Source organism: Chelonia mydas, chromosome 5 (genome assembly GCF_015237465.2).
Source record: "Chelonia mydas isolate rCheMyd1 chromosome 5, rCheMyd1.pri.v2, whole genome shotgun sequence".
NCBI lineage: Eukaryota > Metazoa > Chordata > Testudines > Cheloniidae > Chelonia > Chelonia mydas.
In genome coordinates, this window is record NC_051245.2 from 130,511,793 (window position 1) to 130,537,701 (window position 25,909).

Here is a 25,909-nt window from a genome sequence, read left to right on the forward strand (position 1 = left end):
AGAGAAAGCAGGCTGCTCCCTAAAACAAAGAGGCACAAGTCTCCCCATCTTACTGTAGCCTGGCTGTCTGTAGACTGACTGCTGTTAGGCCCAAATCTCATGCTTCCCTATAAAGCCCCCTATCCTGCAAACCGGACCAGGAAAATCCCCTAAAAGTTGATGTGACTGTAATTTTAACCCAGTTTTAATACACCACAGCCCCACTCAGGTCAATGACTTCAGTACAGTTGGGATTTCTCACCATGGGCTAGGTCGTGACTTGGCCTATAAGTCAGCACAGGGAAGTAAGAATCCCTGTCACATCCTTATGTGGGCTACTGGAACCACAGAATCCATGAATGCGGGAGTAAGCAAAGCTGTGCAGCCACATATTGCTCCCTGGAGAAGATGGGTGAAGGGTGGCAGGGAATGGATGGAGCCTGGGTACAACATGTCAGCACAGATAAGTTGTTGTGTGCGGGGCTGGGGGAAAGGAATAACTTGGTGTAGGACAGCAGAAAATTAACAACCCCTGGGAGCAACAAAAGGGAGGGGAGGGATGATGTTCCTTTCCTGGGATGCTTCTGAGACAGAGCAGCTACGTGCCACCCCTTGCTAGAAGCAGTGTCCTAGACACACAGTGTCTCCCTGTGAACTTCTATCCTTTGATCTTAGAACTCAGATTGTGAAATGATTCATACATTAGCAAACAAGCAATGTATGCCCACAAAATAACACACAGTCAAAGGCAGTCAGGTGTCTTGAGCGTGTACAAAATATCCTCTTCCCCTTGGAACCATGTCATATACCCAGCTTGATAGATCTGAGATGACCTTACTGCTTTCAGCTTGATTTGTAATTCAGGGAGCCATCCACATTTACAACCCTTAAAACCAAACTGACCGGGAAGTCATGGGGAGTGGGAGAGGAGAACATGGTCTGTTCAGAAAGGGTAGAGGAGTTCCTAGGCTAACACTCATTAATGTTAATGGGAATTACAAGTCTAAATCCCCCTCATGCATTTGAACAAAATAGGGTCTGTTGTCTGCACCTGCTCTGCACAGACCCAGAATAAGTTTCCCATTGGCTGTTGTACTGTAGGTGTATTCTTGAACATAAGAGCAGCTCTTGCCCCCAAAACTTCTTACTCTCTGTAGGTGATAGATTAGTCCTGCTGCAGAGATAAGGTGTTCTAGTGGTGCTTATACATTTGTACGACACACATAAGTGTGTATGACTAAGCTTAGGGGCCAGAGCTTCAACTGGTGTAAACTGGCCTGGTGCCATTGACTCCATGCTGATTCACATCAGCTGAGTATCTGGCCCCATGGATCTTAGCCATATAATGAAGGGCTGCATCCTGTGAAATCTGAAGCCAGTTCTCCTTCAAGGGGAAAGGATAAAAGCTGTGGAAAGGAACATTCCCCCGACAATTTAAACAACTGATGAAGGTTACAAACTCGTAGCAACACACATCTGTACAAAACATGCATACAGAGAGTGGGAGTGAGTGTGTGGGTAATTTTGAGTCATAGCTTGAACTTGAATGGACTACATTTGAAAGTGAAGAAACCAGGCAAGCAGAGATCAAAACGGAATGAAGCAAAATCCCTTTTCTTTCATTATGTAGTTGGGGAGGAGTCAGAAAGGCATTCTGTTGATTTCTTGCTCAAGATAATCCCTGCTAAGGAATTAATGCTCTGAACAGATGGTGCTGTCTCATTTCCAGTGAAAAGAATCAACTGAGATAGTCCGTGCAATTATTTTTAATGGCTTGTGTGGCGATCTTCTTAATTTGTGAGTGAAGGTTTCATCTTTTGTTAAAGCTGGCTCCATTCACGAAGGTTTGGTTTTTAGAAGTGCTGAGTGTCCACAGCCTCCCCTGACTTCAGTTGAAGTTGTAGGTGCTTGGCGCTTCTGCAGATCAGGGCAGTGACATTTTGTGTAAAAGATCAGGATGGGAGGAAACACTGATCCAGTTAACTATCACTGGAGAATGGTATCAGTACTGCTTTACATATGAGATATTATAGACATGGGCATGAGGGACTCATATTTGGGGATCAGATGCCTACTATAATGGGACTGCGTCGCCCAAAATTAGCTTTGTGACTGAAAAATGTATTTAGACTTGTATTTATTTTCTTTCTTACAAGCTGTTTCCACATTAAGCTTCCCTCATAAAATTGATTTTGAACTCTGAGGGAGGTATGCATGTTCTCTAGCCACTGAAATGTGGAGAAAGGGGATGTGCCTGTGGGTGGTAAACTTCATCACATTGGTTTGCAGAGACGTTTTGAAGATGGGGAGCAGAAATCTTGAACTGCAAAGTGTGTTGAGAGTTTGAGCCAGCTTTTTCAAAAGGATTCCTCTCCACACACACACCCTTTCAGAAGGATAGCAGAGGAAACCGCACTAGCTTATCGTAATTGCCCCTTCTGGCCATAACATTGATGAATCTGTGAATGACATTTCTTTTACTCTTTCTCAGATTCCATGATGTTCTCTGACAGTGGCGCTCCTGAGAAGCGTTTTCCGTGTGAGTTTTGTGGGAGGTCATTTACAGAGGGCTCTGAGTGGGAACGGCACGTACTGAGACATGGCATGTAAGTTTGTTTACAGACTACTTTTCATCACAGCTGAAGGCAACTGTAGATTTTTGTTCCTCCCCACCCCAAGCCTAGTAAAGGCAAACACAGGGAGGTGAACAAATAATTCGAGGAAGTCACCATAGGAGTCATTGTGTGAAATTCTCTGGTCTGTGTTATAAAGGAGGTCAAACTAGACAATCATAATGGTCCCTTCTGGGCTTAACATTTATGAATCTAGTGAACCCAGAGTTCCACGGTGGCTATGGTACTCAAAATGGATCAGAACCAAAACCTCAGTCTAACTCTCTCTATTCCCCCATTATTGGGGGGGCTGGATGCAGACCCCAGATGTTAGTGTGTTCCCTTGCAACTTCAGGCCTGGATCAGATCCCAGGCTGGACGGAACCTCTTTTCGAGATGTGGCCCAAGATGGGAGAAGTCTCACAAGTACAGCTCATCTTCAGAAACGTCCACCATTTTGGTCCAGAATCTTGTGTGAACAGCTCCAGGAATACAGTGCTATCTAATACAAACTTGAATCATGGGACCAGGTTGGCCTTAAACCGGACCTCAGAATCCAATGCTAAAAGTCATCCTGATCCGAACACCACTTCATTGACCTAATGAAGCTGGAGACTACTGTTGCCATTTTCGAGCTCATAAGCCAGCATTGAAGATGCCTACAAATCATTGTGCACTTTCCGCATGGGCTCCACTCTTTTGGTTTCCCTTTCTAGTCTTTGTCTTAGAACACTGATATTAAACTTATGGTAAATTATGTGCACTAAAGTTTGAAATCCTCAGGCAGAGGACATCTCTCTAAAAGTCCTACTCTAAGGTTAATAGCAAATGATTTTATATTGTGCACTCATTAATAGCAGTCCACGCTATTGCACGTGGATGGTGCAGTCAGCTGTGGTGTTTGGTACAGTCACTTGCCTTTGAGAATATTTTTGTCTGAAATCTCTTAAATGCTCCTTACGTACTCCAAAATGGAGGGTTCTTGCAACATTACTGTCACTTGGAAGACACGTCAATGTTGTTTTTGTATCTTGCTAGGCTGACGACCTTTTGGGTAGGGTTACCGTATTTCAGGGTCCCAAAAAGAGGTCACTGCTGGAGGGGGAGGGAGCTGAAGAGGGGAGGACAGCTGGGAGTGCTGGAGGGGGTATTCGGCGGGTATTGAGGGTGTGGTGTACCGGGAGGGGTATCTGGGGGTGCTGGAAGGGGTACCTGGAGTGTGTGTATTAGTGCTCGCAGGGGTACTCACCGGAGGCGAGGGACAGTGTTGCTCCCTGTCATATTGACAGGGTGGCTGGCACAAGCCCAGGATGCAGCAACACCCATCAGTCAGCGCCTCCTTGCGGGGCCCCCCGCTCCCCCTCGCCCCAGGGCTGGGGGCCTGGGGTGGGCGGGATCCACCAGCTGTGGCTGCAGGGAAATGGACCAATTGGGGCTATTTCTGAGCTGCAATGACTGCTCTGCAAAAATCCCGGACATTGCCTGTTATTTGAAAAATCTGCCCAGACAGAAGGCGAAGGATCAAAAAAGAGGTAGTGTCTGGGAAAACCCAGATGTATGATAACCCTGCTTTTGGGGATAACAGACACTTCAGTGTTCTTGTCCTTTGTCTTGTGTATTTAGATAGTCAGAGTCTCTGCCCTAAAGTGCTTACACTGTGTTTGACAGCACCTCGCGCAGCGGGGCTTTATCATCGTAATGACGAGTGTATCGAGTTTAAAGACTGCAGCTCATTAGGCACTTCAGTGGTTGAAAAGCCATTAGCCTTTTTAGACTGTTCACTCTTCAGGGAAGGACTGTCTTCACGCTCACATACCTAGCACACTTTGGGACCAATTCTAATACAAATGATGAGTACAAGGGAAAAGAGGAAGGGGGTTGACCTTTCAGTGACCTCTAATGAAAAGGTCAAACATCAAATTTGGGATTATTCCTGCCCCTTATGTTCAACAGCCCATAATGAATAAGTACCAAATATCAAACTCTGAATGCGCAGAAATTAGTGCTTCATTGTGTCACTTGTCCTGTTGCAAGCATATGTATCATATTAGATGCTGGATGTTTGACTAGTTGTATTCTCTGTGAATGTCATTGGAGGAGAAGTGAGCTGTTTTTCCCTGCTGCAATAAGTAAAGGAGGGCTTTGTTTTCTGTGGGTCTGATCGAAAAGTTTTCCACTTTCTGTTGCTCAAATTTCAGGGCCCTGAATGAAAGTAAGCGAGGGACCAGGGAGGATGAACAGCTGAAGGAGAACGCAGAGGAGAATGTTAAGGTACCATCAGCAGAAGAAAAGGAAAGCAGTGAGGAAATGGTGGACTTTTCCCACAAGAATGAAACTGCAGTCCTTGGTGTGGCTGCCGATAAATCTCTCCAAGAGAACACAGAGGCCAAAAACGAATAAGCATTTGGTGTGATTTTAATTAACCTACTTGAACAGTGATGAAAGGGGTGGGGGGTGGGCTGAAGGAAGAAACAAAGCTGCTTTTAGGACTGAATGATCTATTTTCAAAGCACTGGTACCTGTGTGAGTGTGTGTATATTAAAGTTATTTAAATGATGGAATAAGTGGCTCCATTACATCACTGCATCTTTTCTTCTGGATTTTGACAATGGGAAGTTACATTCATCTTGGACTAACGAAGCAACTTCCCGGGTTCCTACATTACACAATGTGCTTTGCAATGGAGACTTGGATTGTTTGAGAATGGACGCGTCGTGAGCATGGAAGAAGGGGGGACAACTTTTTGACGCACAAATTTCAGTGCGTTTTTCTAGTTTTAATACAGTACACTTTTCCAGACTGAATGCAACTGCTTTAGAAAAGAAAAGAAAGGATTAAAAAAAAAAAAACTGCTTTGCATAAAACAGTCACCTGTTTCTTAGTACCTCAAAATTAACCAAGGGAAATCTCTGCATTTGTCAGTACTACCTGTTGTCGTTGTGGTTAAATGTAGAGACTGCTGGCTGAGATGGTGAATGGAGGAAGAAAAAAAGAAGTTTTAAAGAAAGGAAAACAAATTGTGCTTAAAATCCCAGTGTGGGTTTTATTTCTTAAAATACTGTGATTTTTTAATTATTTTAGTAAAAAAAAAATACAAAAAAAAAAGAGAGAGAGACTTTAATTCCTAGATAACTGTTTGTGAATTGTCATCCTTTATTCCAGGTAAGCTGTTTGTTAGTATTCAACTATAATTTTAGGGTTTGATAGATTCATGTGACTGATTGTGCGGTTTTGTTTGCCACATGTTTGTTTTCTATCTGCCTGAGGTGTTACAAATACAGCACAATTAAGTTTCTCATGTAAAATTATTTCTTTTTCAGTGGGGGGAAAGGGGGAAAGGAGACTTGTTCTTGCGAACAAATTTTTTTTTAAACATATGGAAATAACAAAGAAGTTTAACTTTTTTTAAAAATTTAAACTAAAGAACCAAACTTACGGCACAGCTATGCAGCTTGCGGACCAGCCACTTAGGTCCTCATAACCATTCTGTTGCTTGTCAAATTAACATTGATCAGTCTCACGCCAGTAACTTTTCGTTAAGATTGGCTGCCTTTTTGTATGTGGTGTGTGGTTTTTTCTTTTTGTTTTTGTGCGGTGGGGAGGTGGGAGGGGGTCTCTGATAACACGTGTTTTTGCAAGGGAAGGTGAAATAGTTACATACTACATGGAGCTTGAATCTAACTCGAGTCAAGACAGGAGTTGCTATTTTTCCCTCCTCCTTAGCATGAGGGGAGCAGCATAGAATAAATAGGAATCTACACCCACGGGGAAGGATCCTGCACTCTTTAATTCCCCCCACCCCCTTTGGTGAAATGCCCACTGACGTCTGTGGGAGTTTAGCCTGAGTAAGGAGTGCAGAATCCAGGTCCATGGTATGTTCTGACCGTGAACAAAAAAGAGTTTCTTTCCAAAAAGTAGAAAATACTTGACTGAAACCTAGTTTTAGAAATGCATGTGTCTCTTTGTTTTTTTGTTTTTGGGGGGATGTATTGGGAGGGAGGGGAAAAGACAGGAAGCTAGTGAGAAGACGGCATCCCACAGAGCTTCACGTAAAATTGATGGCAAAAATGTTGCATTTGTGGAATAAGTGCTACTTGAAAAGCATGGTGTTTTTGCTTTTAAGGATTCATCTTCTGAGGGGTTTCTTTGGAGGTGGGAGGGAGCATCATGTGGAAAACACAGCAGAGGGACAAGTATAAATACACATTTTGTGTCTGTATTTGTTTTTTTTAATTGGCCTCATTTCAAATGTATTTAAACAGTTCCATACCTGGATTGGGTGTTTGTAATGGTTACCAAAAACGAAAAAGAAAAAAAAATGAAATAAATGATTGTGACATGCTTTTATCACTACTTTATTTTTCAAATAACATGTAAATATTGTAATCCATTGGATTTTGTTTTGCTAACCTGTTAATAAAAATATGGGACCATTATCCTTTTAACAAGCCTAGAATGTCATATATTTCTTTTTTTTCTCTCCCCCCCCGACTCCCCTCCAATGTATACCTGATATATTGTGGACACCACATTTTAGATGCATTATTATGAATTCTGTTAACTGTAATGATGACATAGAATTGAAAATAACATTTTTTTCATTGTTTAATTTATACAGAGGACTTTTTCAGAGTTTGACAGAAGGAAATAAAATAGCAAAATGCTAACCCATCGCCTCCAGCACTCAGTATTTCCTGATTTTAAATTACTGCTTACTGATGGGGGAGGAGGAGGGAGATCCTAAATTGTTGCACTGATGGGTTTGGTTTTTTGTTTTGTTTTTGTTTTTTTGGTTGTTTTTTTTTAAGGCAGTGAAAATGAATAAAGACTTTTTAAAAGTGTGTGTATGTGTGTGTATAGTTCTATCTTAAGTACTTTTAATGGCCCCCATTACTGTAGCATTTGTCCCTTTCAACATCTGAGGATCTCTCAGATGCTTAATTGATTTTGCACTTTGCCTTGGGCAAATATGATTTCAGCAAACTGTGGCTGGCTTTTTTACTCTTGTGTTTCTGCTGAGAATCTAGAAAGGACTTTGAGTTCATGACTGAAGACTGATCTGGAATCTTTTCCTTGGCAACCACAGATATTTAAATGCATTGGAGATTTGTGGCAAGTGTTCATTTTTTGGGTATCGGCATGTCAGCTCCTCCTATAATGCCAGAAGTTCCTTTGATTCACTGGGAGCAGAATTGGGCTGATTGCCTGGGGTGCTAAATAGCACCAAAACCCTGATAATCACATCACCTTATATGTACCCTTCTCTTTAGGCATTTATACCACCCAGATCAAAATAATGTGGGGGCTGAAATACATATTCCCTTGAACTATAGAAAACAAAACAATATGTCTAAGGGTTTCTGTCACTGTCTAGATGCTTTTTGGAAATCTCTCATCTTTTTATTTGTATATTTTATTGATTTACAACATTCTGTAAACTTTTTATCTATTCCATCCCAGAGTGAACCTGAATTTGTAAAAGTAATTGTCTAATACTAACAGCAGTTACATTGCTAATGTAGTATGAGACTGGGACAAATTCTAGTCTTGTATTACACTGGTATAAAGCTCCCGGTCCGTTACAATAGTGTAACTCCATTGACTTCATACTGCTGGAAATGAGAGAAAAATCTGACCCCTTGAGCTTCTGCTCTGAGTTCTGTATTTGCACTGGGCAGCAGAGCGTGCCTCAAAGTTCAGCTGGTTCAAGTGCCTACACTGAATTAAAGCGCAGTTTAGGAAACTCTAAGTACAGAGAGAACGTTCAAGGTCCATCTTTCTTAACTTGGGGGCAATTCACTGGTTTTCTGGAGAGCAGTCCGTCCTCTGAGAACTCATATGTTTTGGACTGGTCTTCTGTTCACTCATGCTGTGCTCTCGAGGACTGGTTCCCTTTTTGCCTTCTCAGGAGGTCTGTGTAAGCATTTGGGCCTTTATGTCAACTTATTGCCAGTTGACTGCTTTGCTTTGGTTCTTTTTGTCCTGACAATTACAATCCGTGAACTCCGTGTGCTGCGCTCACTGGTCTTGCACTCTTGTAAGTCCTAGTGAGTTACATGTACACCAGTGTGAAGGGAGATGGTCATCTGGCCCAATACATTTAAGCTCCGTCACTCACTGTCATTCTTCATGGAACTTTACCTAAGGAAAGCCAGAGCCACAGGTGCGCATCATTCAACCTGGGCATGGAAAATTGAACGTCTGGATCCCACAACCGGTAGGAATACTACGCGGTCATTTGGGTAAATTTAAATACAAACTGAACTCTGTTGGCCCAGCCACAGAAATACTTTTACTCAACACTTGTGGGCTGATGCCATAGCACTTTCACTTTCTGGTGAGAAAAAGGAGGAACTATTCTCTCTGCCAGTTGTGTTCATCAGGCTAACGGAAAGTGGCTGAGGGAGAGTCAGTCAGAATAATTAACTTCAGGAGTTCAGCTGAGGCCTGTTGTGTCAAGGGAACGTCCCTGGCCCAACGAGAGACAAAGCATTAATAAAATCCGGGTTCTCTGCAGACACATTTGTTTTTGTGTCACGTTATCACTGGCCACGCCCATTGTAACAAGCACCATTACAAGTTGGGTGTTTGTTAGCTTGCACGGCGCTCTGGACAACAGGCCCCAATGTTCCAGGGCTGTGATACTCCGACTGAGGCTCATGAGCTGCAAGTGGCTCTTTAAGGGGTCTCCTGCGGCTCTTCGCAGCACATGATATTAAAACACTGTGTGATTTAATTATTAACCAATCAGGATGCTTTTGCTATGTTGCTAACCAATTGTAGTTGATAAAGTAATAATACTTGGTCAGCCATTTTGCTGTGAGAATTTTATTTCCCTGTCATGCTGTTTAAATATGAATATATAGTACTGTAGTAAATGAAACAATGAATTCACGCTCCTGTGAATTCTCCTTTGGGGAATGTTGATTGCTAATTTGGCTCCTGAACCACAGAGGTCTGAGTGTCCCCGCTCTAAGGTTGATCTTTTGATGCCTTTTCACTTTTGTCTTCCCAAACTACACTCACTCAAGCAGGCGGATCTTCTGAAAAGTGGAAGTGGATTTAGCAGAATAATCCAAGGTAGCTGTCCTGGGAGGAAAGGAAGGAAGTACACTTATTTGAGTTAACCTGGGGTTTGGATTTAGGTGGCGGTTCAGGGCACATCTCACTCTTGTGCTTCCGAGACGGAGATATGGGATTGTTACTTTCCTTGTGGAAACTAAGAATAAGAGACTTAAATACAAATATCAGAATCTGGAACAGCTCAAGCAGTGTGAATTACTGTGAGGCCATGCCAGCTAATTCATAGATTTATAAGGGATTATTAGATCATCTAGCCTGACATCCTGTATATTACAGACTTTCACCCGGTTACCCCTGCATTAAGCCCAATGACTTCTTTGAAGCATACCTCCATTCAAATGTATTCTTACCAACACACAATGCACATCAAACCTGATGGCGTTCTCTTCTTATAATCTCTAAACAAATTTTAAACGTGAACATTTTCTCTGCAGGTTTGTTTCATTAGTGGATGGGTAACGCTGAATATTTTTAAATCTGCAAATTAGCTTCAATGGGAATGGATTTGTTGTGACAGGATTGTACAGGAGAGGATTGGGAGCTGAATCACTTGATTTCATCTTGGACAAAACCTCTTGATTAGCTTTGTGGTGAACCACACAATCTCCCCTCCTCCCCCCATATCTGTTTCAACAACTTGCCTCAAATCAATTGAAATTAAAAGTTTTCCCAATGTTCTTTGTTTTTGCTTAGCTGGTGTTCGCATCTTTTCTAGATGGAGGAATTCAGGCCCAAGTTACGGAAAATTTGGATTAAAAAAAACAGGATGTAGGTGAGTTTTTCATAGCGTCATTGATTATGACATTTATTTTTCATGTGAGAACTATTTTGTTCCTGAAATACATGGGAGTTGCCAGGCTCTATCAGACTCATAGTCCACCTTGCCCAGCTCTCATTTTCTCCCAAGAGGGCCAAGCACCTGTTGCAAGATGCAAGAAACCCTGCAGTGGGCACATGTGGGGTAACCTGTCCCCCATGAAAGTATCATCCTAGTCCACAAAGGCTCTTTTAAGAGCCTTTGGGTTCACGCACAGCGAGACATTTCCCCCAATAGTTAGTTTGACTGAAGCCCTGGAGCATGAGGTTTCAGAGTCCTTCCAATTCACACGTCTCTTTCTTAACATTAATTATTCAGAATATTCTTGCTATCCAACCCCAATTCAAATCTCCCTAAACTCTTGGCCTCAATGATGAAACTCGACAGAAAAAAATTATACTCATCTTTTTTGCATTTTAGAAATATTTTGCTATTTTGTTCCCCTAAAAGGAAAAATCCTCCTATAACTTAGTTGCATTGTGTCTTTCCTATAGTGTTCATAAAATATATATAAGTGCTGTGACAGAGATCTGCTTAGCTCACTGCTCTACAGTGCCGCCCTGTGGCCCATCTGGGGAATTATGTCTTCCACGTTCTCTGATGCCCCTCCCTGTGGTTACTTAGTCCGTCATTCCACTCACTCATTCACTCCATGGCCTCTCATGTGCCTGGAGCTGCAGCACTTTCCTCTTTATGGCTCAGCCCTCCGGCTAAGTCACATTAAAGTTTGATGATACCCCGGAAGGGAGAAGTCTGCTTCTAGACTGCTTCCAGCCATCCCCAAATGGGCTCTCCCTAGTCAGTGTGTCACTCCAGCAGTGGTTGGTAGGGGAACCTGGACCCATCCTCTACACTGGGTTCCAGTCCAGGGACCCTCAACCCAGCAGCTCTGGACTTTTACTCTCCCAGCCCTCACTGCTCCCTCCCTGGATTGCTTCCTACCCTGTCCTTACAGCTTCCTGCTCTTGCCCCTTGTATACGGGGGTGTGACATTATCTGATTAGAGTATGACCATGCAAATCATTGTTGCTACCACTGTTATATAATTGCAATGAATCTTATACAGAAGTATGACACATAGCCAGAAAGAGTTAAGCAGCTTTAGAGACATGTTAGAAAAGTATGTGAATGGTAATTAGGGCCATTCCACGGTAGATAGGCTAGAACTTTGAAAAGCAAACCTATACTGTTAGAAAGTAGAGGTGATACTAATTGTGTGTGTGTGTGTGTACTTATATCTTGTTAAATTTTAGCCATGTAAACAGACAGTTCCTGTCTGTCACTATAGCTATTGATTCAGAGATCAAAAGGGAATATTAACAGTTCGATGAATCTTGGGTGCAATAATGTCATTGTCTATATATCTCTTTAAAGTTTGTGATAAACTGCTTAATGGATAAATTGCCTTATGTAAATTACAGGTGATGCTTAGGAAATAGGTCTACTTCAAAGTATCCGTGATTGCCTATTGTTTGCCTAAGGACTCCGAACTGTATAAAGATGGCTTGGGTCTTTATACAGTTTATACTTCATACAGTGAGCAAGCGAACAGGGACCGCTAACAGGAAGTTTCGAGAGGGAGTTCAGAAGGGGGCGAGGTACACTTGCCATTCTTTAAAACATTTAAACTAAATTATAATCAAACCTTGATTTTAAACAAAAACCCTATCATTAACCTAGGTAGCCGTAGAAGAAATGGAGGCAGAAGCCCAGCAGCCGAGTGGGGGCTATCCTGTTTATTGCACTCAGTGTAGCATGTATGATTCTGCCCTGTGGGCGGGTGGCATATGTGTGCATTTGGTGCAAGGAGCTCCTGGCCCTCAGAGACCGTGAATGGGCTTTGGAGGCCAGGGTGGTGGAACTGGAGGAGCTAAGGGAGGCAGAGAGGTACGTTGATGAGGCTTTCCAGGACACTAGATTTGCCCCCCTCTGGTCAGACAGCCCCTGCACTGTTAAGGAGGATGAAAGGCCCAGAGAAGGAGAGCAGTCAACGGGAACAGAGGGAAACCTACCCATAGTTGGGACCCTCCTTCCAGATGATGTTGGGATATCCTCTCGCACTCCGGGGGAGGGAACTCCAGTCATAAGGAAAAGGCAGGTGTTAGTAATGGGAGATTGGATCATTAGAAACATAGATAGCTGGGTTTGCGATGACTGGGAGAACCGTATGGTGACTTGCCTGCCTGGTGCGAAGGTTGCGGATCTCTCGAGGCATCTAGATAGACTTATGTGTAGTGCTGGGGAGGAGCCAGTGGTCGTGGTACATGTAGGGAAGGGTAGGAGAGACGTCCTGGGGGCCGAATTTAGGCCGCTAGGAAAGAGACTGAAATCCAGGACCCCTATGGTGGCATTCTCAGAAATGCTTCCAGTCCCACGCGCAGGGCCAGGTGGGCAGGCAGAGCTTCAGAGTCTCAATGCGCGGATGAGACGACGGTGTCAGGAGGAGGGGTTTAGATTTATTAGGAACTGGGGAAACTTTTGGGATGGGGGGAGCCTATACAGGAAGGACAGGCTCCACCTAAACCACAGTGGATCCAGCCTGCTGGCACTTCACATTACAAAGGTTGCAGAGCAACCTAAGAGATGGGGGCGGAGGGGTGGGGAGGAGCCGATGGCTGCAGAGGCGCACATGGATCGGACAGAGACTTCTCTTAGAGGAGAGTCTAGTGATAGAGTTTCTCTAGGTTTTAGTCAGGAGGAGAGGATGGAAGAGGATAAAGTATGGGGCAGGTCAGACGAGAAACATTCACATAAAGAATCTGACACATCAGAAAAGGGCAGACAAATAAGCAGTGACAAGTTTTTAAAGTGTTTGTACACAAATGCTAGAAGTCTAAACAATAAGATGGGTGAACTAGAGTGCCTCGTGGTAAAGGAGGATATTGATATAATAGATTGAGATAATAGATATCACATAAACCCAGTGGAGTGAGGACAATCAATGGGACACAATCATTCCGGGGTACAAAATATATCGGAAGGACAGAACAGGTCGTGTGTGTGTGTGGTGGGGGCGGGGAGTGGTGCTATATGTGAAAGAAAGCGTAGAATCAAATGAAATAAAAATCTTAAATCAATCCACATGTTCCATAGAATCTCTATGGATAGTAATTCCATGCTCTAATAAGAATATAACAGTAGGGATCTATTATCGACCACCTGACCAGGACAGTGATAGTGACAATGAAATGCTAAGGGAGATTAGAGAGGCTATCAAAATAAAGAACTCAATAATAGGGGGGGGGATTTCAATTATCCCCACATTGACTTGGGTACATGTCACCTCAGGACGAAATGCAGAGACAAAATTTCTCCATACTTTAAATGACTGCTCCTTGGAGCTGCTGGTACAGGAACCCACAAGGGCAGAGGCAACTCTCGATCTAGTCCTGAGTGGAGCGTAGGATCTGGTCCAAGAGGTAACTATAACAGGACTGCTTGGAAATAGTGACCATAATATAGTAACATTTAACATCCTTGTGGTGGGTAGAATACCTCAACAGCCCGACACGGTGGCATTTAATTTCAGAAGGGGAACTATGCAAAAATGAGGAGGTTAGTTACACAGAAATTAAAAGGTTCAGTGACTAGAGTGAAATCCCTGCAAGCTGCATGGACACTTTTCAAAGACACCATAATAGAGGCCCAACTTAATTGTATACCCCAAATTAAAAAACACAGTAAACGAACTAAAAAAGAGCCACCGTGGCTTAATAACCATGTAAAAGAAGCAGTGAGAGATAAAAAGGCATCTTTTAAAAAGGGGAAGTCAAATCCTAGTGAGGTAAATAGAAAGGAGCATAAACACTGCCAAATTAAATGGAAAAATGTAATATGAAAAGCCAAAAAGGAGTTTGAAGAACAGCTAGCCAAAAACTCAAAAGGTAATAACAAAATGTTTTTTAAGTACATCAGAAGCAGGAAGCCTGCTAAACAACCAGTGGGGCCCCTGGACGATCGAGGTAGAAAAGGAGCACTTAAAGACGATAAAGTCATCGCAGAGAAACTAAATGAATTCTTTGCTTCAGTCTTCATGGCTGAGGATGTTAGGGAGATTCCCAAACCTGAACCGTCTTTTGTAGGTGACAAATCTGAGGAATTGTCACAGATTGAAGTATCACTAGAGGAGGTTTTGGAATTAATTGAGAAACTTAACAGTAACATGTCACCGGGACCAGATGGCATTCACCCAAGAGTTCTGAAAGAACTCAAATGTGAAATTGTGGAACTATTAACTATGGTTTGTAACCGGTCCTTTAAATCAGCTATTGTACCCAGTGACTGGAAGATAGCTAATATTTAAGAAGGGCTCTAGAGGTGATCCTGGCAATTACAGACCGATAAGTCTAATGTCAGTACGGGGCAAATTAGTTGAAACAATAGTAAAGAATAAAATTGTCAGACACATTGAAGAACATAAATTGTTGCGCAAAAGTCAACATGGTTTCTGTAAAGCGAGATCGTGTCTTACTAATCTATTGAAGTTCTTTGAGGGGGGTCAACAAACATGTGGACAAGGGGATCCAGTGGACATAGTGTACTTAGATTTCCAGAAAGCCTTTGACAAGGTCCCTCACCAAAGGCTCTTACGTAAATTAAGTTGTCATGGGATAAGAGGGAAGATCCTTTCATGGACTGAGAACTGTTTAAAAGACAGGGAACAAAGGGTAGGAATAAATGGTAAATTTTCAGAATGGAGAGGGGTAACTAGTGGTGTTCCCCAAGGGTCAGTCCTAGGACCAATCCTATTCAACTTCTTCATAAATGATCTGGAGAAAGGGGTAAACAGTGAGGTGGCAAAGTTTGTAGACAATACTAAACTGCTCAAGATAGTTAAGACCACAGCAGACTATGAAGAACTTCAAAAAGATCTCACAAAACTAAGTGATTGGGCAACAAAATAGCAAATGAAATTTAATGTGGATAAATGTAAAGTAATGCACATTGGAAAAAATAACCCCAACTATACATACAATATGATGGGGGCTAATTTAGCTACAACTAATCAGGAGAAAGATCTTGGAGTCATCGTGGCTGGTTCTCTGAAGACGTCCACGCAGTGTGCAGCGGCAGTCAAAAAAGCAAACAGGATGTTGGGAATCATTAAAAAAGGGATAGAGAATAAGACGGAGAATATCTTATTGCCCTTCTATAAATCCATGGTACGCCCACATCTTGAATACTGCGTACAGATGTAGTCCCGTCATCTCAAAAAAGATATACTGGCATTAGAAAAGGTTCAGAAAAGGGCAACTAAAATGATTAGGGGTTTGGAACAGGTCCCATATGAGGAGAGATTAAAGAGGCTAGGAATTTTCAGCGTGGAAAAGAGGTGACTAAGGGGGGATATGATAGAGGTCTATAAAACCATGAGTGGTGTGGAGAAAGTGAATAAGGAAATGTTATTTACTTGTTCCCATAATATAAGAACTAGGGGCCACCAAATGAAATTAATGGGTAGCAGGTTTAAAACAAATAAGAGGAAGTTCTTCTTCACTCAGCACACAGTCCACCTGTGGAACGCCTTGCCTGAGGAGGTTGTGAAGGCTAGGACTATAACAGGGTTTAAAAGAGAACTGGATAAATTCATGGAGGTTAAGTCCATTAATGGCTATTAGCCTGGATGGGTAAGGAATGGTGTACCTAGCCCCTGTTTGTCAGAGGGTGGAGATGGATGGCAGGAGAGAGATCACTAGATCATTACCTGTTAGGTTCGCTCCCTCTGGGGCACCTGGCAGTGGCCACTGTCGGAAGACAGGATACTGGGCTGGATGGACCTTTGGTCTGACCCAGTATGGCCGTTCTTATGTTTTTATGGGTCCCAATCCTTTTTATCTCAGATCTGCTTGATGCTTCATGCAGGGGAAGCTTTAGCTCAAGATTGAGATCTCCAGTCCTAATCTGGAATTACCCTGAATATGAACATTGGACTATAGCCTATGAACCAATTCTAAAAGAACTCTTTGCAGCTACAAAACTCACCATCTCTACTATGAATTTAATCTCAAGAACTGTGCTCCTGTCTATATGTATATTGATCTTTTAACCAATACTCTCTCTTTTCTTTTTTAATAAATGTTAGTTTAGTTAATAAGAATTGCTGTCAGCATGTATTTGGGTAAGATCTAAAAAATTCATTAACCTGGGAGGTGATGTGTCTGATCCTTTGGGATTGGCAGAACTTTTTTATGTGATGAATAAGATTTTCAGTAATCCTCATCCTATTTGACTTGAGTGTCTGGGTGGAGGCCTGAGGCTGGGTTACTATAGAAGCTGTTTTGTGCTGGCTTGGTAAATCTAAGTATTGGAATATCCACCAGCTTTGGGGATTGTCCACCCCATTCTTTGCAGTTCACCCTAATTGAGTGACCTCCGTTGACTCCCCTGGGACTCCGGTCACAGGGGGTATGACTGCAGGTTTCCTCCCTGCAGCCTATCAACTTCCTTTCTTCATAGATCCCACCGAGTTCCTCCCCCACCTGGACCATATCGGCAATTAGGCCCTGGCATTCCCTGGGTTCCTTCCTGGTGCAGTCTAAGGTTAATTGGCCTAATTTCCCCATTTAGGCCTTGTGTGGGGTGGACACCCCATCACAACTGTCCATAGATTGAGGTTGGGGGATAATCTGCATGTACATAACAGTCCATGGAGAACTCAGAACGATTTTTTTTCAGTTGGGGTGCTCAGGAAAAAATAAAGTCAGCTGTTGGAATGAGAAGGGAGCCACTTTATCACCTCTGCTTCTCCAGTTATTTGGCTTTTTGAATAATTGGTATAAAAGCCAATACGCCGCTTCTTGATTCACAGATTCACCATTGAGTGTTCACTTCTGTTAATGAAGAGCTGAGCTTAGCCTAGCCAACCAGAGGATTGCCTTCCAAATGGGAGCGAAATGTGTCTCTGCTGCTGAGCTGTTGCCCTCTAACCAAGAACCTTATTTCCCAGGCATGCCTCAGAAATCAGGGACGCTGGAGTGAAAATGGTAGATTGAAATTATCACTTTTCTCTGCAGCTGGAAGAAACCACGTTGAGTCACTGGGCCAAAGTCTGCTCTCAGTTACACTGGAGTCATTCTAGAACAAACCCGCTGAATAACACTGCAGACTTGCACTGTTGGCAAGCTGGCTCTTTGTTTCTAGCTGAGGACTGTAAATCACTAGAAGAGAAGGTCCATAAAATACTTTGGGAGAGTTTTTCCTTCTGCTTTAACGCTCTCTAGAATCTCAGTTATGAGATGTTAGAAAACAGGTACCTGTTATTTTTAAGTCTCATGCAAAATTAGGAGGGATTCAGTTTTGCAGTAGTATACATACAGCCTGGAAAGGCCATCACCTGTGCAGAGAGGGGCCGTCTCTGAGCCCTTTGGAGATACACCCTGCTACGACTACAGGGGTGCCTCCCTGCTGCTGGCACTTCACATCTCTTCACAAAGAAATGTTTGCCTCACAAAAAGCAGTTAGTGAAATGTAATCCCTCGATGCCCCCTTTTGAGAATACCCCAAGAGTGAATGTGAGAGAGGGGCCTACCATACCGCTCTGGAATGGACAGGCAGGCTCATGGGCCCTGCAGAGGAAAAGATTCTGGCACTCCCCAGCGCTGCCATCTCTTGGCTGGCCAAGCCGTGGATGGCAGCGATCGTCGGCCACCCTGGGCACTCCATTTTCTAACGTGTCCATGGTGAGTTTTGAGCAGAAAGAGCCGAGCACCAGCCCTTGGAAAATCAGCCTCTAGTGGTTTTGGAAAGTGTAGGCCTAAATGTGCAGCTGTCGGTTGTTGAGGAAGTCTCTCTCAGGAGCTGGAGGGAAAAGTCCCCCTTTCCCTGTTTCTCTCACCCATACCCTGTGGCCTTTCCAGTAGGCCAAATCTTTGTGTCCCCCCTTAGGTGCCTTCTTGCCTACTGCTGTTAGCCTGTGATAAAATCCTGGCCCACTGAAGTCAATGGGAGTTTTGCAGGCCCATTTACCTACAAATTTGTTTTCTGTGATTGAGTCAAGATTGTGCAGACACCGACCTAAGAGGAATCTGATTCCTGGCTGGATAGGGTGAGGTGTGTTTTCCACCAAGGTAGGAAAATAGAGTAATTGGATTTATTACGGAGCAGAGCAAATCAACCTGGCAAGTGAAAAAGATTCCCTGGAAGTGCCTTCACTCTGATTGGTCACTGGTCCTGCCTCTCTGCTTCAGAGAGCCGGGATAAACCAGCGTCTGTGCTGCTTTGACCCAGTCACAGCCAAGGAAAATTTCAGGTGAATGAGATTAAATTTTGTCTTCCTGTGGGCCTGCTCCCATAGTTATGAATCACCAGCTCTCAACTCCTACACCCAGACGTCAGAGGTAAGGAGTGCTCAAATGTGCATATCAGATCCTATGCAATTAATTTAGCCGCTATCAGCAACAAAAGTATAATTACATTCTGATCAATGGACTACACTTCCATCGTTACTTAAGCCATTTAACATAGGTACTTAGCAGTTAGGACTTCTTTCTGAAGGAATTTGTGCTGTAACTCAGATTTTTTTCTGTGTCACTGAACTGGAAAACTGACAGGAAAACACTGCGCTCCCACCTAATTTATATAAAGTTGATGTCATCCCTGGGCTGTGCATAGAGAGATTCAGCAGGAGAGCAAGCACTAGAGGGCTCACGGAAAGGGGAAATACAGAAATAACTGCTCTGCACTATCACACTTCACAAATTCACATTTGCAAAATTAAGTGTGCCCATTTATAGGTGCAGATGATCATTCTGAGATTATCCTTTCCATTTGCAAGTCAGATTCTGCAAAAGCCTATCACATCCATGGCACTGACAGGAGGGTAAAAGTGTGAGGTTCATCGTTTTAAAAAAAGATATATATCCCCAACTTGATGGAAGTTAAATCCTACCACTAACTCAGCAGCTATCGTGGGGTGGGGGGAGGGAGAGGGGCTGGCTTCACAACTGGGTGTGGCTCAGTGCGGGGGGAGGACTTTGCATAGGGGGCTCACCCATTACAACCTGCAAAGCCCAGTTGTCTGAAAAGGAAGGATGGGTTCACAGTCAAGACGCTGGCCTGAGACTCAGGAGAGTGGGGTTCAATTCTGGCTCTATAAGGCACTGTGTGTGACTTTGGACAGTTGCTTAAGGCTGGATTTTCAAGGGGATTTAGGCACCTAAAGGTGCAGATTGGCACTTACCAGGATTTTTCCAAAGTGCCTGGACACCTGCATCTGACTGATTTCAATGGGATTTAGGCACCAAGGTTCTTCTGATAATCCTAATAGGTGCCTATCTGCATCCTTAGGTGGCTGACTACCTTTAAAAATCTGGCCCTTAGTCTGTGTGGCCCAGAACCTCAAAGCTATTTAGTCACTGAATCAAAATTAATGAGGGTTAGGTGCTGAAATATCTTTGAGGATCTAGGCCTCCGTACCTCAGGTCCCCATATCTGAAATGAGGGCATCACTTTCCTTCTTCCACCCTTTGCCTGCCTTGGAGCTTTGGACTGTTACTCTGTGCTCATGCTCAGGTCCTGTCCGTTGGTGCTCCTACAATTCACAATAACTATGGATGCTCACAGCAAAGCCGTGGTTGTTTGGGGCCAGGGTAAGTAGGCCAGTGCAGGCTGGCATACGTAGTAAGGGCTGGAAAATCACCACTGTCTTCCCATAGAAGAGAGCAGTAGTGCAAGAAACACAGGCCAATTTACTGAAATCAGTGGGACTATTTGTGGGCACAGAGTTACGTCAGTGCTAAGCAGCCTGGCTGGAGCTATAGAATCTTCTAGATTTTCCTCTTGCTCCTAGGCCAGACTAATTCCACACAGTGACTCCAGCCCTGTCTCACAGCCCGGAGGGCAGGAGTCCAGCTGCTTCCTGCCATGGAGATCATTGGTGCTCAGCCAGTAACATCAGCTTGGCCCTTGAATGTGTCCCTAAGGGTAAGAAAATTACTCACTCATCAGTGTGGCTCTTGGGAGGCAAACACTGCTATGACATACATAGAATTGGAGGAGTAACACTGGATTGTATCTGGCATCAATCAGCAATGGCAAACACTCTGTGACCAGCCAGTTAATTTGTTCTGGAAAAGAGATGGTGATTTTGATTCTCATGCAAAGGGTGCCAGGCAGCATGAGCCTCAAAGTTTCTCCAATTAAAATGATCATATTAAATGTTAGAGTTCAGTTCCAATCAGGGCATTAGCAAGATGGAAAGTGAAATAGCAGGGATGCCATATCAGTGAGTCAGCGTCCAGGTGATTTGCTCGAGTTTCCGGAGTGAATTTGCTGTGCTCTCTGCAAATAACAAGGAAATGCATCTCATGGTACAGTCTTCTGCATACGCAGGTGGCTTGTCTTGTTAGCATGATAACTAAGGCATTGGAATCCAGGCAGGATGTTTACATTTTCCAGAGGTCTGAGGTCATTGCTATTGAACATGCATTTGTGGGGGTGTTTTCTTTTCTTAATGGTAGCCTTATGACATAACCAAACACACTGGGTCATGGTCCCTGTTCATTTTTTAAACATCATTGTAGGTCACTCTGTTTTCCTGTAAATAATAGTGATTCTTAGCTCTGATACAATGCTTTTAATCTGCTGACCTCAAACCACTTTACAAAGCGAGGGCAGTGTTATTGCCTGCCTTTCTCAGATGGGAAAAATAAGGCATGAGGTGGTTGAGTTGCCCGAGGCCCTGTGGATCAGTGGCAGAATGCAGGTCTCTTGATTACAAGTTCAGTCCAGTGCCTTCTGCACTAGATCAGACTGTCTCCTCAATGGCGATTTAAAAACAATCCATTCTCCATCCCTAGTCTCCTGCTCAGAATACTAGGAAATCCTAGCAGTTACAGTAGAAGAGTCATCATATCCAAACCATTTCAACTTGCGTCACTGATCCCCTGTGGTATTCCAGTCTGAGTACCCTGATGTCTTTGAAATGGAAATCAGTCTGAACCAAAAAGCCCAGATCCATACACTCTGAACATTTTGGAGAAGTCTGGATCTAAACATGGACCAGCTGACTCAGGGCTGAGCATCCCTCAATTTTGGAAAAGTTTTAATCTTGAACAAAACTTTGTGGCTCGAATCCATCTCTACATTGAACATTTAAATTGATGGTGCCCCACAATGACCTCTCAATGCAGGTGTTCCGTTGTTGAACTGCTTTCATCCTTAGAAAAAAGAACAGGAGTACTTGTGGCACCTTAGAGACTAACGAATTTATTAGAGCATAAGCTTTTGTGGGCTACAGTCCCCTTCATTGGATGCATAGAATGGAACATATAGTAAGAAGATATATATATACATACAGAGAAGGTGGAAGTTGCCATACAAACTGGAAGAGGCTAATTAATTAAGAAGAGCTATTATCAGCAGGAGAAAAAAACGTTTGTAGTGATAATCAAGATGGCCTATTTAAACAGTTGACAAGAAGGTGTGAGGATACTTAACATAGGGAAATAGATTCAATATGTGTAATGACCCAGCCACTCCCGGTCTCTATTCAAACCCAAGTTAATGGGATTTAGTTTGCATATTAATTCAAGCTCAGCAGTTTCTCGTTGGAGTCTGTTTTTGAAGCTTTTCTGTTGCAGAATTGCCACCCTTAAGTCTTTTACTGAGTGGCCAGAGAGGTTGAAGTGTTCTCCTACCGGTTTTTGAATGTTATGATTCCTGATGTCAGATTTGTGTCCATTTATTCTTTTGCTTAGAGACTGTCCGGTTTGGCCAATGTACATGGCAGAGGGGCATTGCTGGCACATGATGGCATATATCACATTGATAGATGTGCTGGTGAATGAGCCTCTGATAGTGTGGCTGATGTGATTAGGTTCTATTAGAGTTGGCAATGGGCTTTGTGGCAAGGATAGGTTCCTGGGTTAGTGTTTTTGGTGTGTGGTGTGTGGTTGCTGGTGAGTATTTGCTTCAGGTTGGGGGGCTGTCTGTAGGCAAGGACTGGCCTGTCTCCCAAGATCTGTGAGAGTGATGGGTCGTCCTTCAGGATAGGTTGTAGATCTTTGATGATGCGTTGGAGAGGTTTTAGTTGGGGGCTGAAGGTGACGGCTGGTGGCGTTCTGTTATTTTCTTTGTTGGGCCTGTCCTGTAGTAGGTAACTTCTGGGTACTCTTCTGGCTCTGTTTTTTCACTTCAGCAGGTGGGTATTGTAGTTTTAAGAATGCTTGATAGAGATATTATAGATGTTTGTCTCTGTCTGAGAGATTGGAGCAAAAGCTTATCACAACAAAAGTTTTTTTCTCCCGCTGATCTTAATTAATTAGCCTCTTACAGTTTGTATGGCAACTTCCACCTTCTCTGCATATATATATCTATATCTTCGTACTATATGTTCCATTCTATGCATCCGATGAAGTGGGCTGTAGCCCGTGAAAGCTTATGCTCTAATAAATTTGTTAGTCTCTAAGGTGCCACAAGTCCTCCTGTTCTTTTTGCGGATACAGACTAACACGGCTGCTACTCTGAAACCCATCCTTAGAAAGTTTTCCAGACCTCTTTAACTGTCTACAAATGGTGAAGAATCTTGCTTGCTTCAGTGATGCTCAGTAACAGTTTTCCAGCATAGTTTTAGCTAGCAGAGTTTTCATCCAAGTACAGGCTCTGGTTTTTAAAGAAAACAGCTATGCCAGACTAACTTCCCACAAGCCTTAGAAAACCTTAGAAATCTGTAATATTTATGTTCTGTGTTTTCCTGAAGATCTTGTAGAGGAAGATTTACACAATTCTGAGTCAAAATTCTTAGCATTTGATTCCCATTGATACCACTCTGGCAGTGTAAAGGGGCTTCAAAGTGGTTATAAATATTACCCAGTCCCACCCCAAGGTCTCTTCGAACTGCCAGAGTGATGTAAAGGGGCCTTAGTGTAAACGAAAGACCTTGGAAACTCCATTTGTGATTTCAATCTTCCGCTTTTAATATCTACCCCTTTTTGGACTCATAACAGGGGTTCTTCAGCTATGATTTCAGCAAAAGCTAGTAAGTACGTGATTGTTTTATCCTCTTCATCACATTTTGATCATGAAAAGCTTATAAATCAGGTCCAATGATGAGGAAATGGTTAATATTTTATTTGTATTACAGTAGCACCTTGAGATTGGGTCCTCATTGCAGCAGGTTCTGTACATACACATAGTAATAGAAAACCCCATCCCAAAGAGCTTGCAGTCTAAAGGCTGCACAGACTGTAAATAGACAAACCCAAGCGTAGAAGAGAGGAAGGTTTCTTATCCCCATTGCATAGGTGGGGAATTGTGGAAAAGGGGCGATTTAGTGACTCACCCACGGTCCTATAAGAAGTCGGTGGCAGGGCAGGGAAATAAACCTAGATACGCCGACTCCCAGCTGAGTGCCTTAACCACTAGACCAGCCTTCCTCTCTTTATCAGAACAAAAATATCCATATTGTCCCGGATAGTTGCAAAATCTGTGCAGGCTTAGGGCTAAAAACATTGCTTCTCTGATCTGAATTTTTTTTTAAAGTCTTGTGTCTTATTTCTCTCTAAACTTTTGGTAAGGAAACAAAATATTTGCTTTATAGGTTCAATGTTGCCAAGACTTTTCTTTCTACACTGTCTTCACTTGTCAGCTTGCCATTGAATTGAAGCTATCCCAAGCCCTGTCCTGTATCTGAGTGCATTTTCTATCCAGTCTGGTAATAACATATTAAGAACATAAGAACGGCCATACTAGGTCAGATCAATGGTCTAGCTAGCTCAGTGTCCTGTCTTCCAATGGTGGCCAGTGCCAGATGCTTCAGAAGGAATGATCTGAACAGGGCAATTCCGAGTGCTCCATCCCCTCTTGGCCAGTCCCGGCCTCTGGGAAGTTGACTAACTTCTCCACATTGGCACTTCCCATTGCCAAATCTTCATGGTCCAGATCCTCAGCTGGTGCAAGCCAGCACTGACTTCAAGGGAGCTACACCAGTTTGCATCGGCTGAGGATCTAGCCCATGTGTGGTTTTGTCCCTTCTGGCCCATATTAAGCCCTGCCTGCCGCCTCTGATGCCTAGCTGGAACATTTCCATGGTTGTGACTGCAGTGCTTCTTGATAGATAGTTACACTGAACACTGTATTATTGTCACCTCTGATGAAGGGCGTCGGGGACATGACTCACATTAAACGGTAATACAGAGCACCTGTTTGCTGTGAGGGCCTTTGCACCTCAAGCTACAGGTCTGTTAAGATGCTGATTAAAGAGATCAACAAGTATTTTGGCAATAATTTGATGTTTAACTTTCCGCCTGCTATTTAAATGCTAATGAAATGTTTTAAGGTGTCATACATGCTTTTATGGATTAATAAGCAATAAGTGTACAAGTTACACTTTTTATGTGATTTAGAATTAATTGCAGGGTGGTGAGATTTTCTCCTTTATATACCTATTAAACCCGCGTAACTGCTCTTTTTACAGTTGATTGGTGTTCATTTAACATTCAGTAATTGCTCTTTAAAGGCTTTAGTAAGTGCATATTTGAAACAATTTACAGTGTTAGCAATTTCCTGGTGGTATTCCTCAGAGGTATAGGAAAGCAAATTGTTTTCAGCTCTGGGATTCTCCTGCAGTATGGCATGTGTGCAGAGCGGTGTGCCATTGGGACTCTACCTTGAATGATGGCAAACACGTAAGGAGGCTCTTCTTCTTAGCAATGAGTGATAACGTAGCATGCCTGGCAGTAGCTAGTTGAGCAAAGAGGATATTGGGATGTGTCACTAGAAAACAAACCAGAAGGGACTAAGGAAGAGGCCCTGGGACCTAGCGGATAGAGCACTGGGCTGGGCGTCAGGAGACCTGGGTTCTGTGGCTGACCTGCAGCACCTAGCACGATGGGGTTCCAATCTTGACGGCACTTTTAGGCCCCACTGTAATGTAAATGATAGCTTCAGAAAACAGCTGAGGCAACGTAAACCCTCTCCTCTCTATCCATTCCTCTTCCAGTATTCAGACTCAACCACAATCTCTGGCAAAAGTTCTGAGTGATAAGGATAACAATAGCAAAAGTGTGTGTGCTTTCCTTTCCCACCTAACCGCTACGGGAGAGCTCTGCCTTGTTAATCTAGAGGACACCAAGGTGTTGCTGCCAATGCTTCTGAGCTGTGGGCACAAGACTAATTTGCACTGGGGAGAAATGGGAATCTGATGTGGGGCGCGAGGTTAAAGGCTTAAGCAATCCTGCAGTGGGATTAGTTGCATGCACGGGAGTGTTTGCAAGACTGGGGCCTTGCACTAAGACAGAAGCAGTTGAGAAGAAGGAAGATGGAGAAAGCCTAGAACATTTCACTTCAGGAAATGGGGAATAGATATGAGTTTTCAGTCTTTGGATGCTCAAATTGCAGGACTCCTACAGCAATGAAAAGCTGAGTCTATTTATTACCTATTTCCTTTCCCTGACCAACTGAAATGCTTAGGTGTAGAATA

At 43.3% G+C, this 25,909-nt stretch overlaps 1 protein-coding gene across 11 annotated transcripts in view; it reads left to right on the plus strand.

Annotated features, from left to right (window-relative positions):
* Positions 1-7,258, plus strand: part of ZNF462 (zinc finger protein 462) — a 104,309-nt gene extending 97,051 nt beyond the window's left edge. For all 11 annotated transcript variants that reach the window (XM_037902352.2, XM_037902351.2, XM_037902350.2 and 8 more), the window contains 2 exons: positions 2,471-2,585; positions 4,790-7,258. In XM_037902352.2, coding sequence (XP_037758280.1) covers positions 2,471-2,585; positions 4,790-4,991 — 317 coding nt within the window. In that variant the 3' untranslated portion in view covers positions 4,992-7,258. The remainder of the gene's footprint in view (positions 1-2,470; positions 2,586-4,789) is intronic.
* The last annotated feature ends 18,651 nt before the right edge of the window (positions 7,259-25,909 follow it).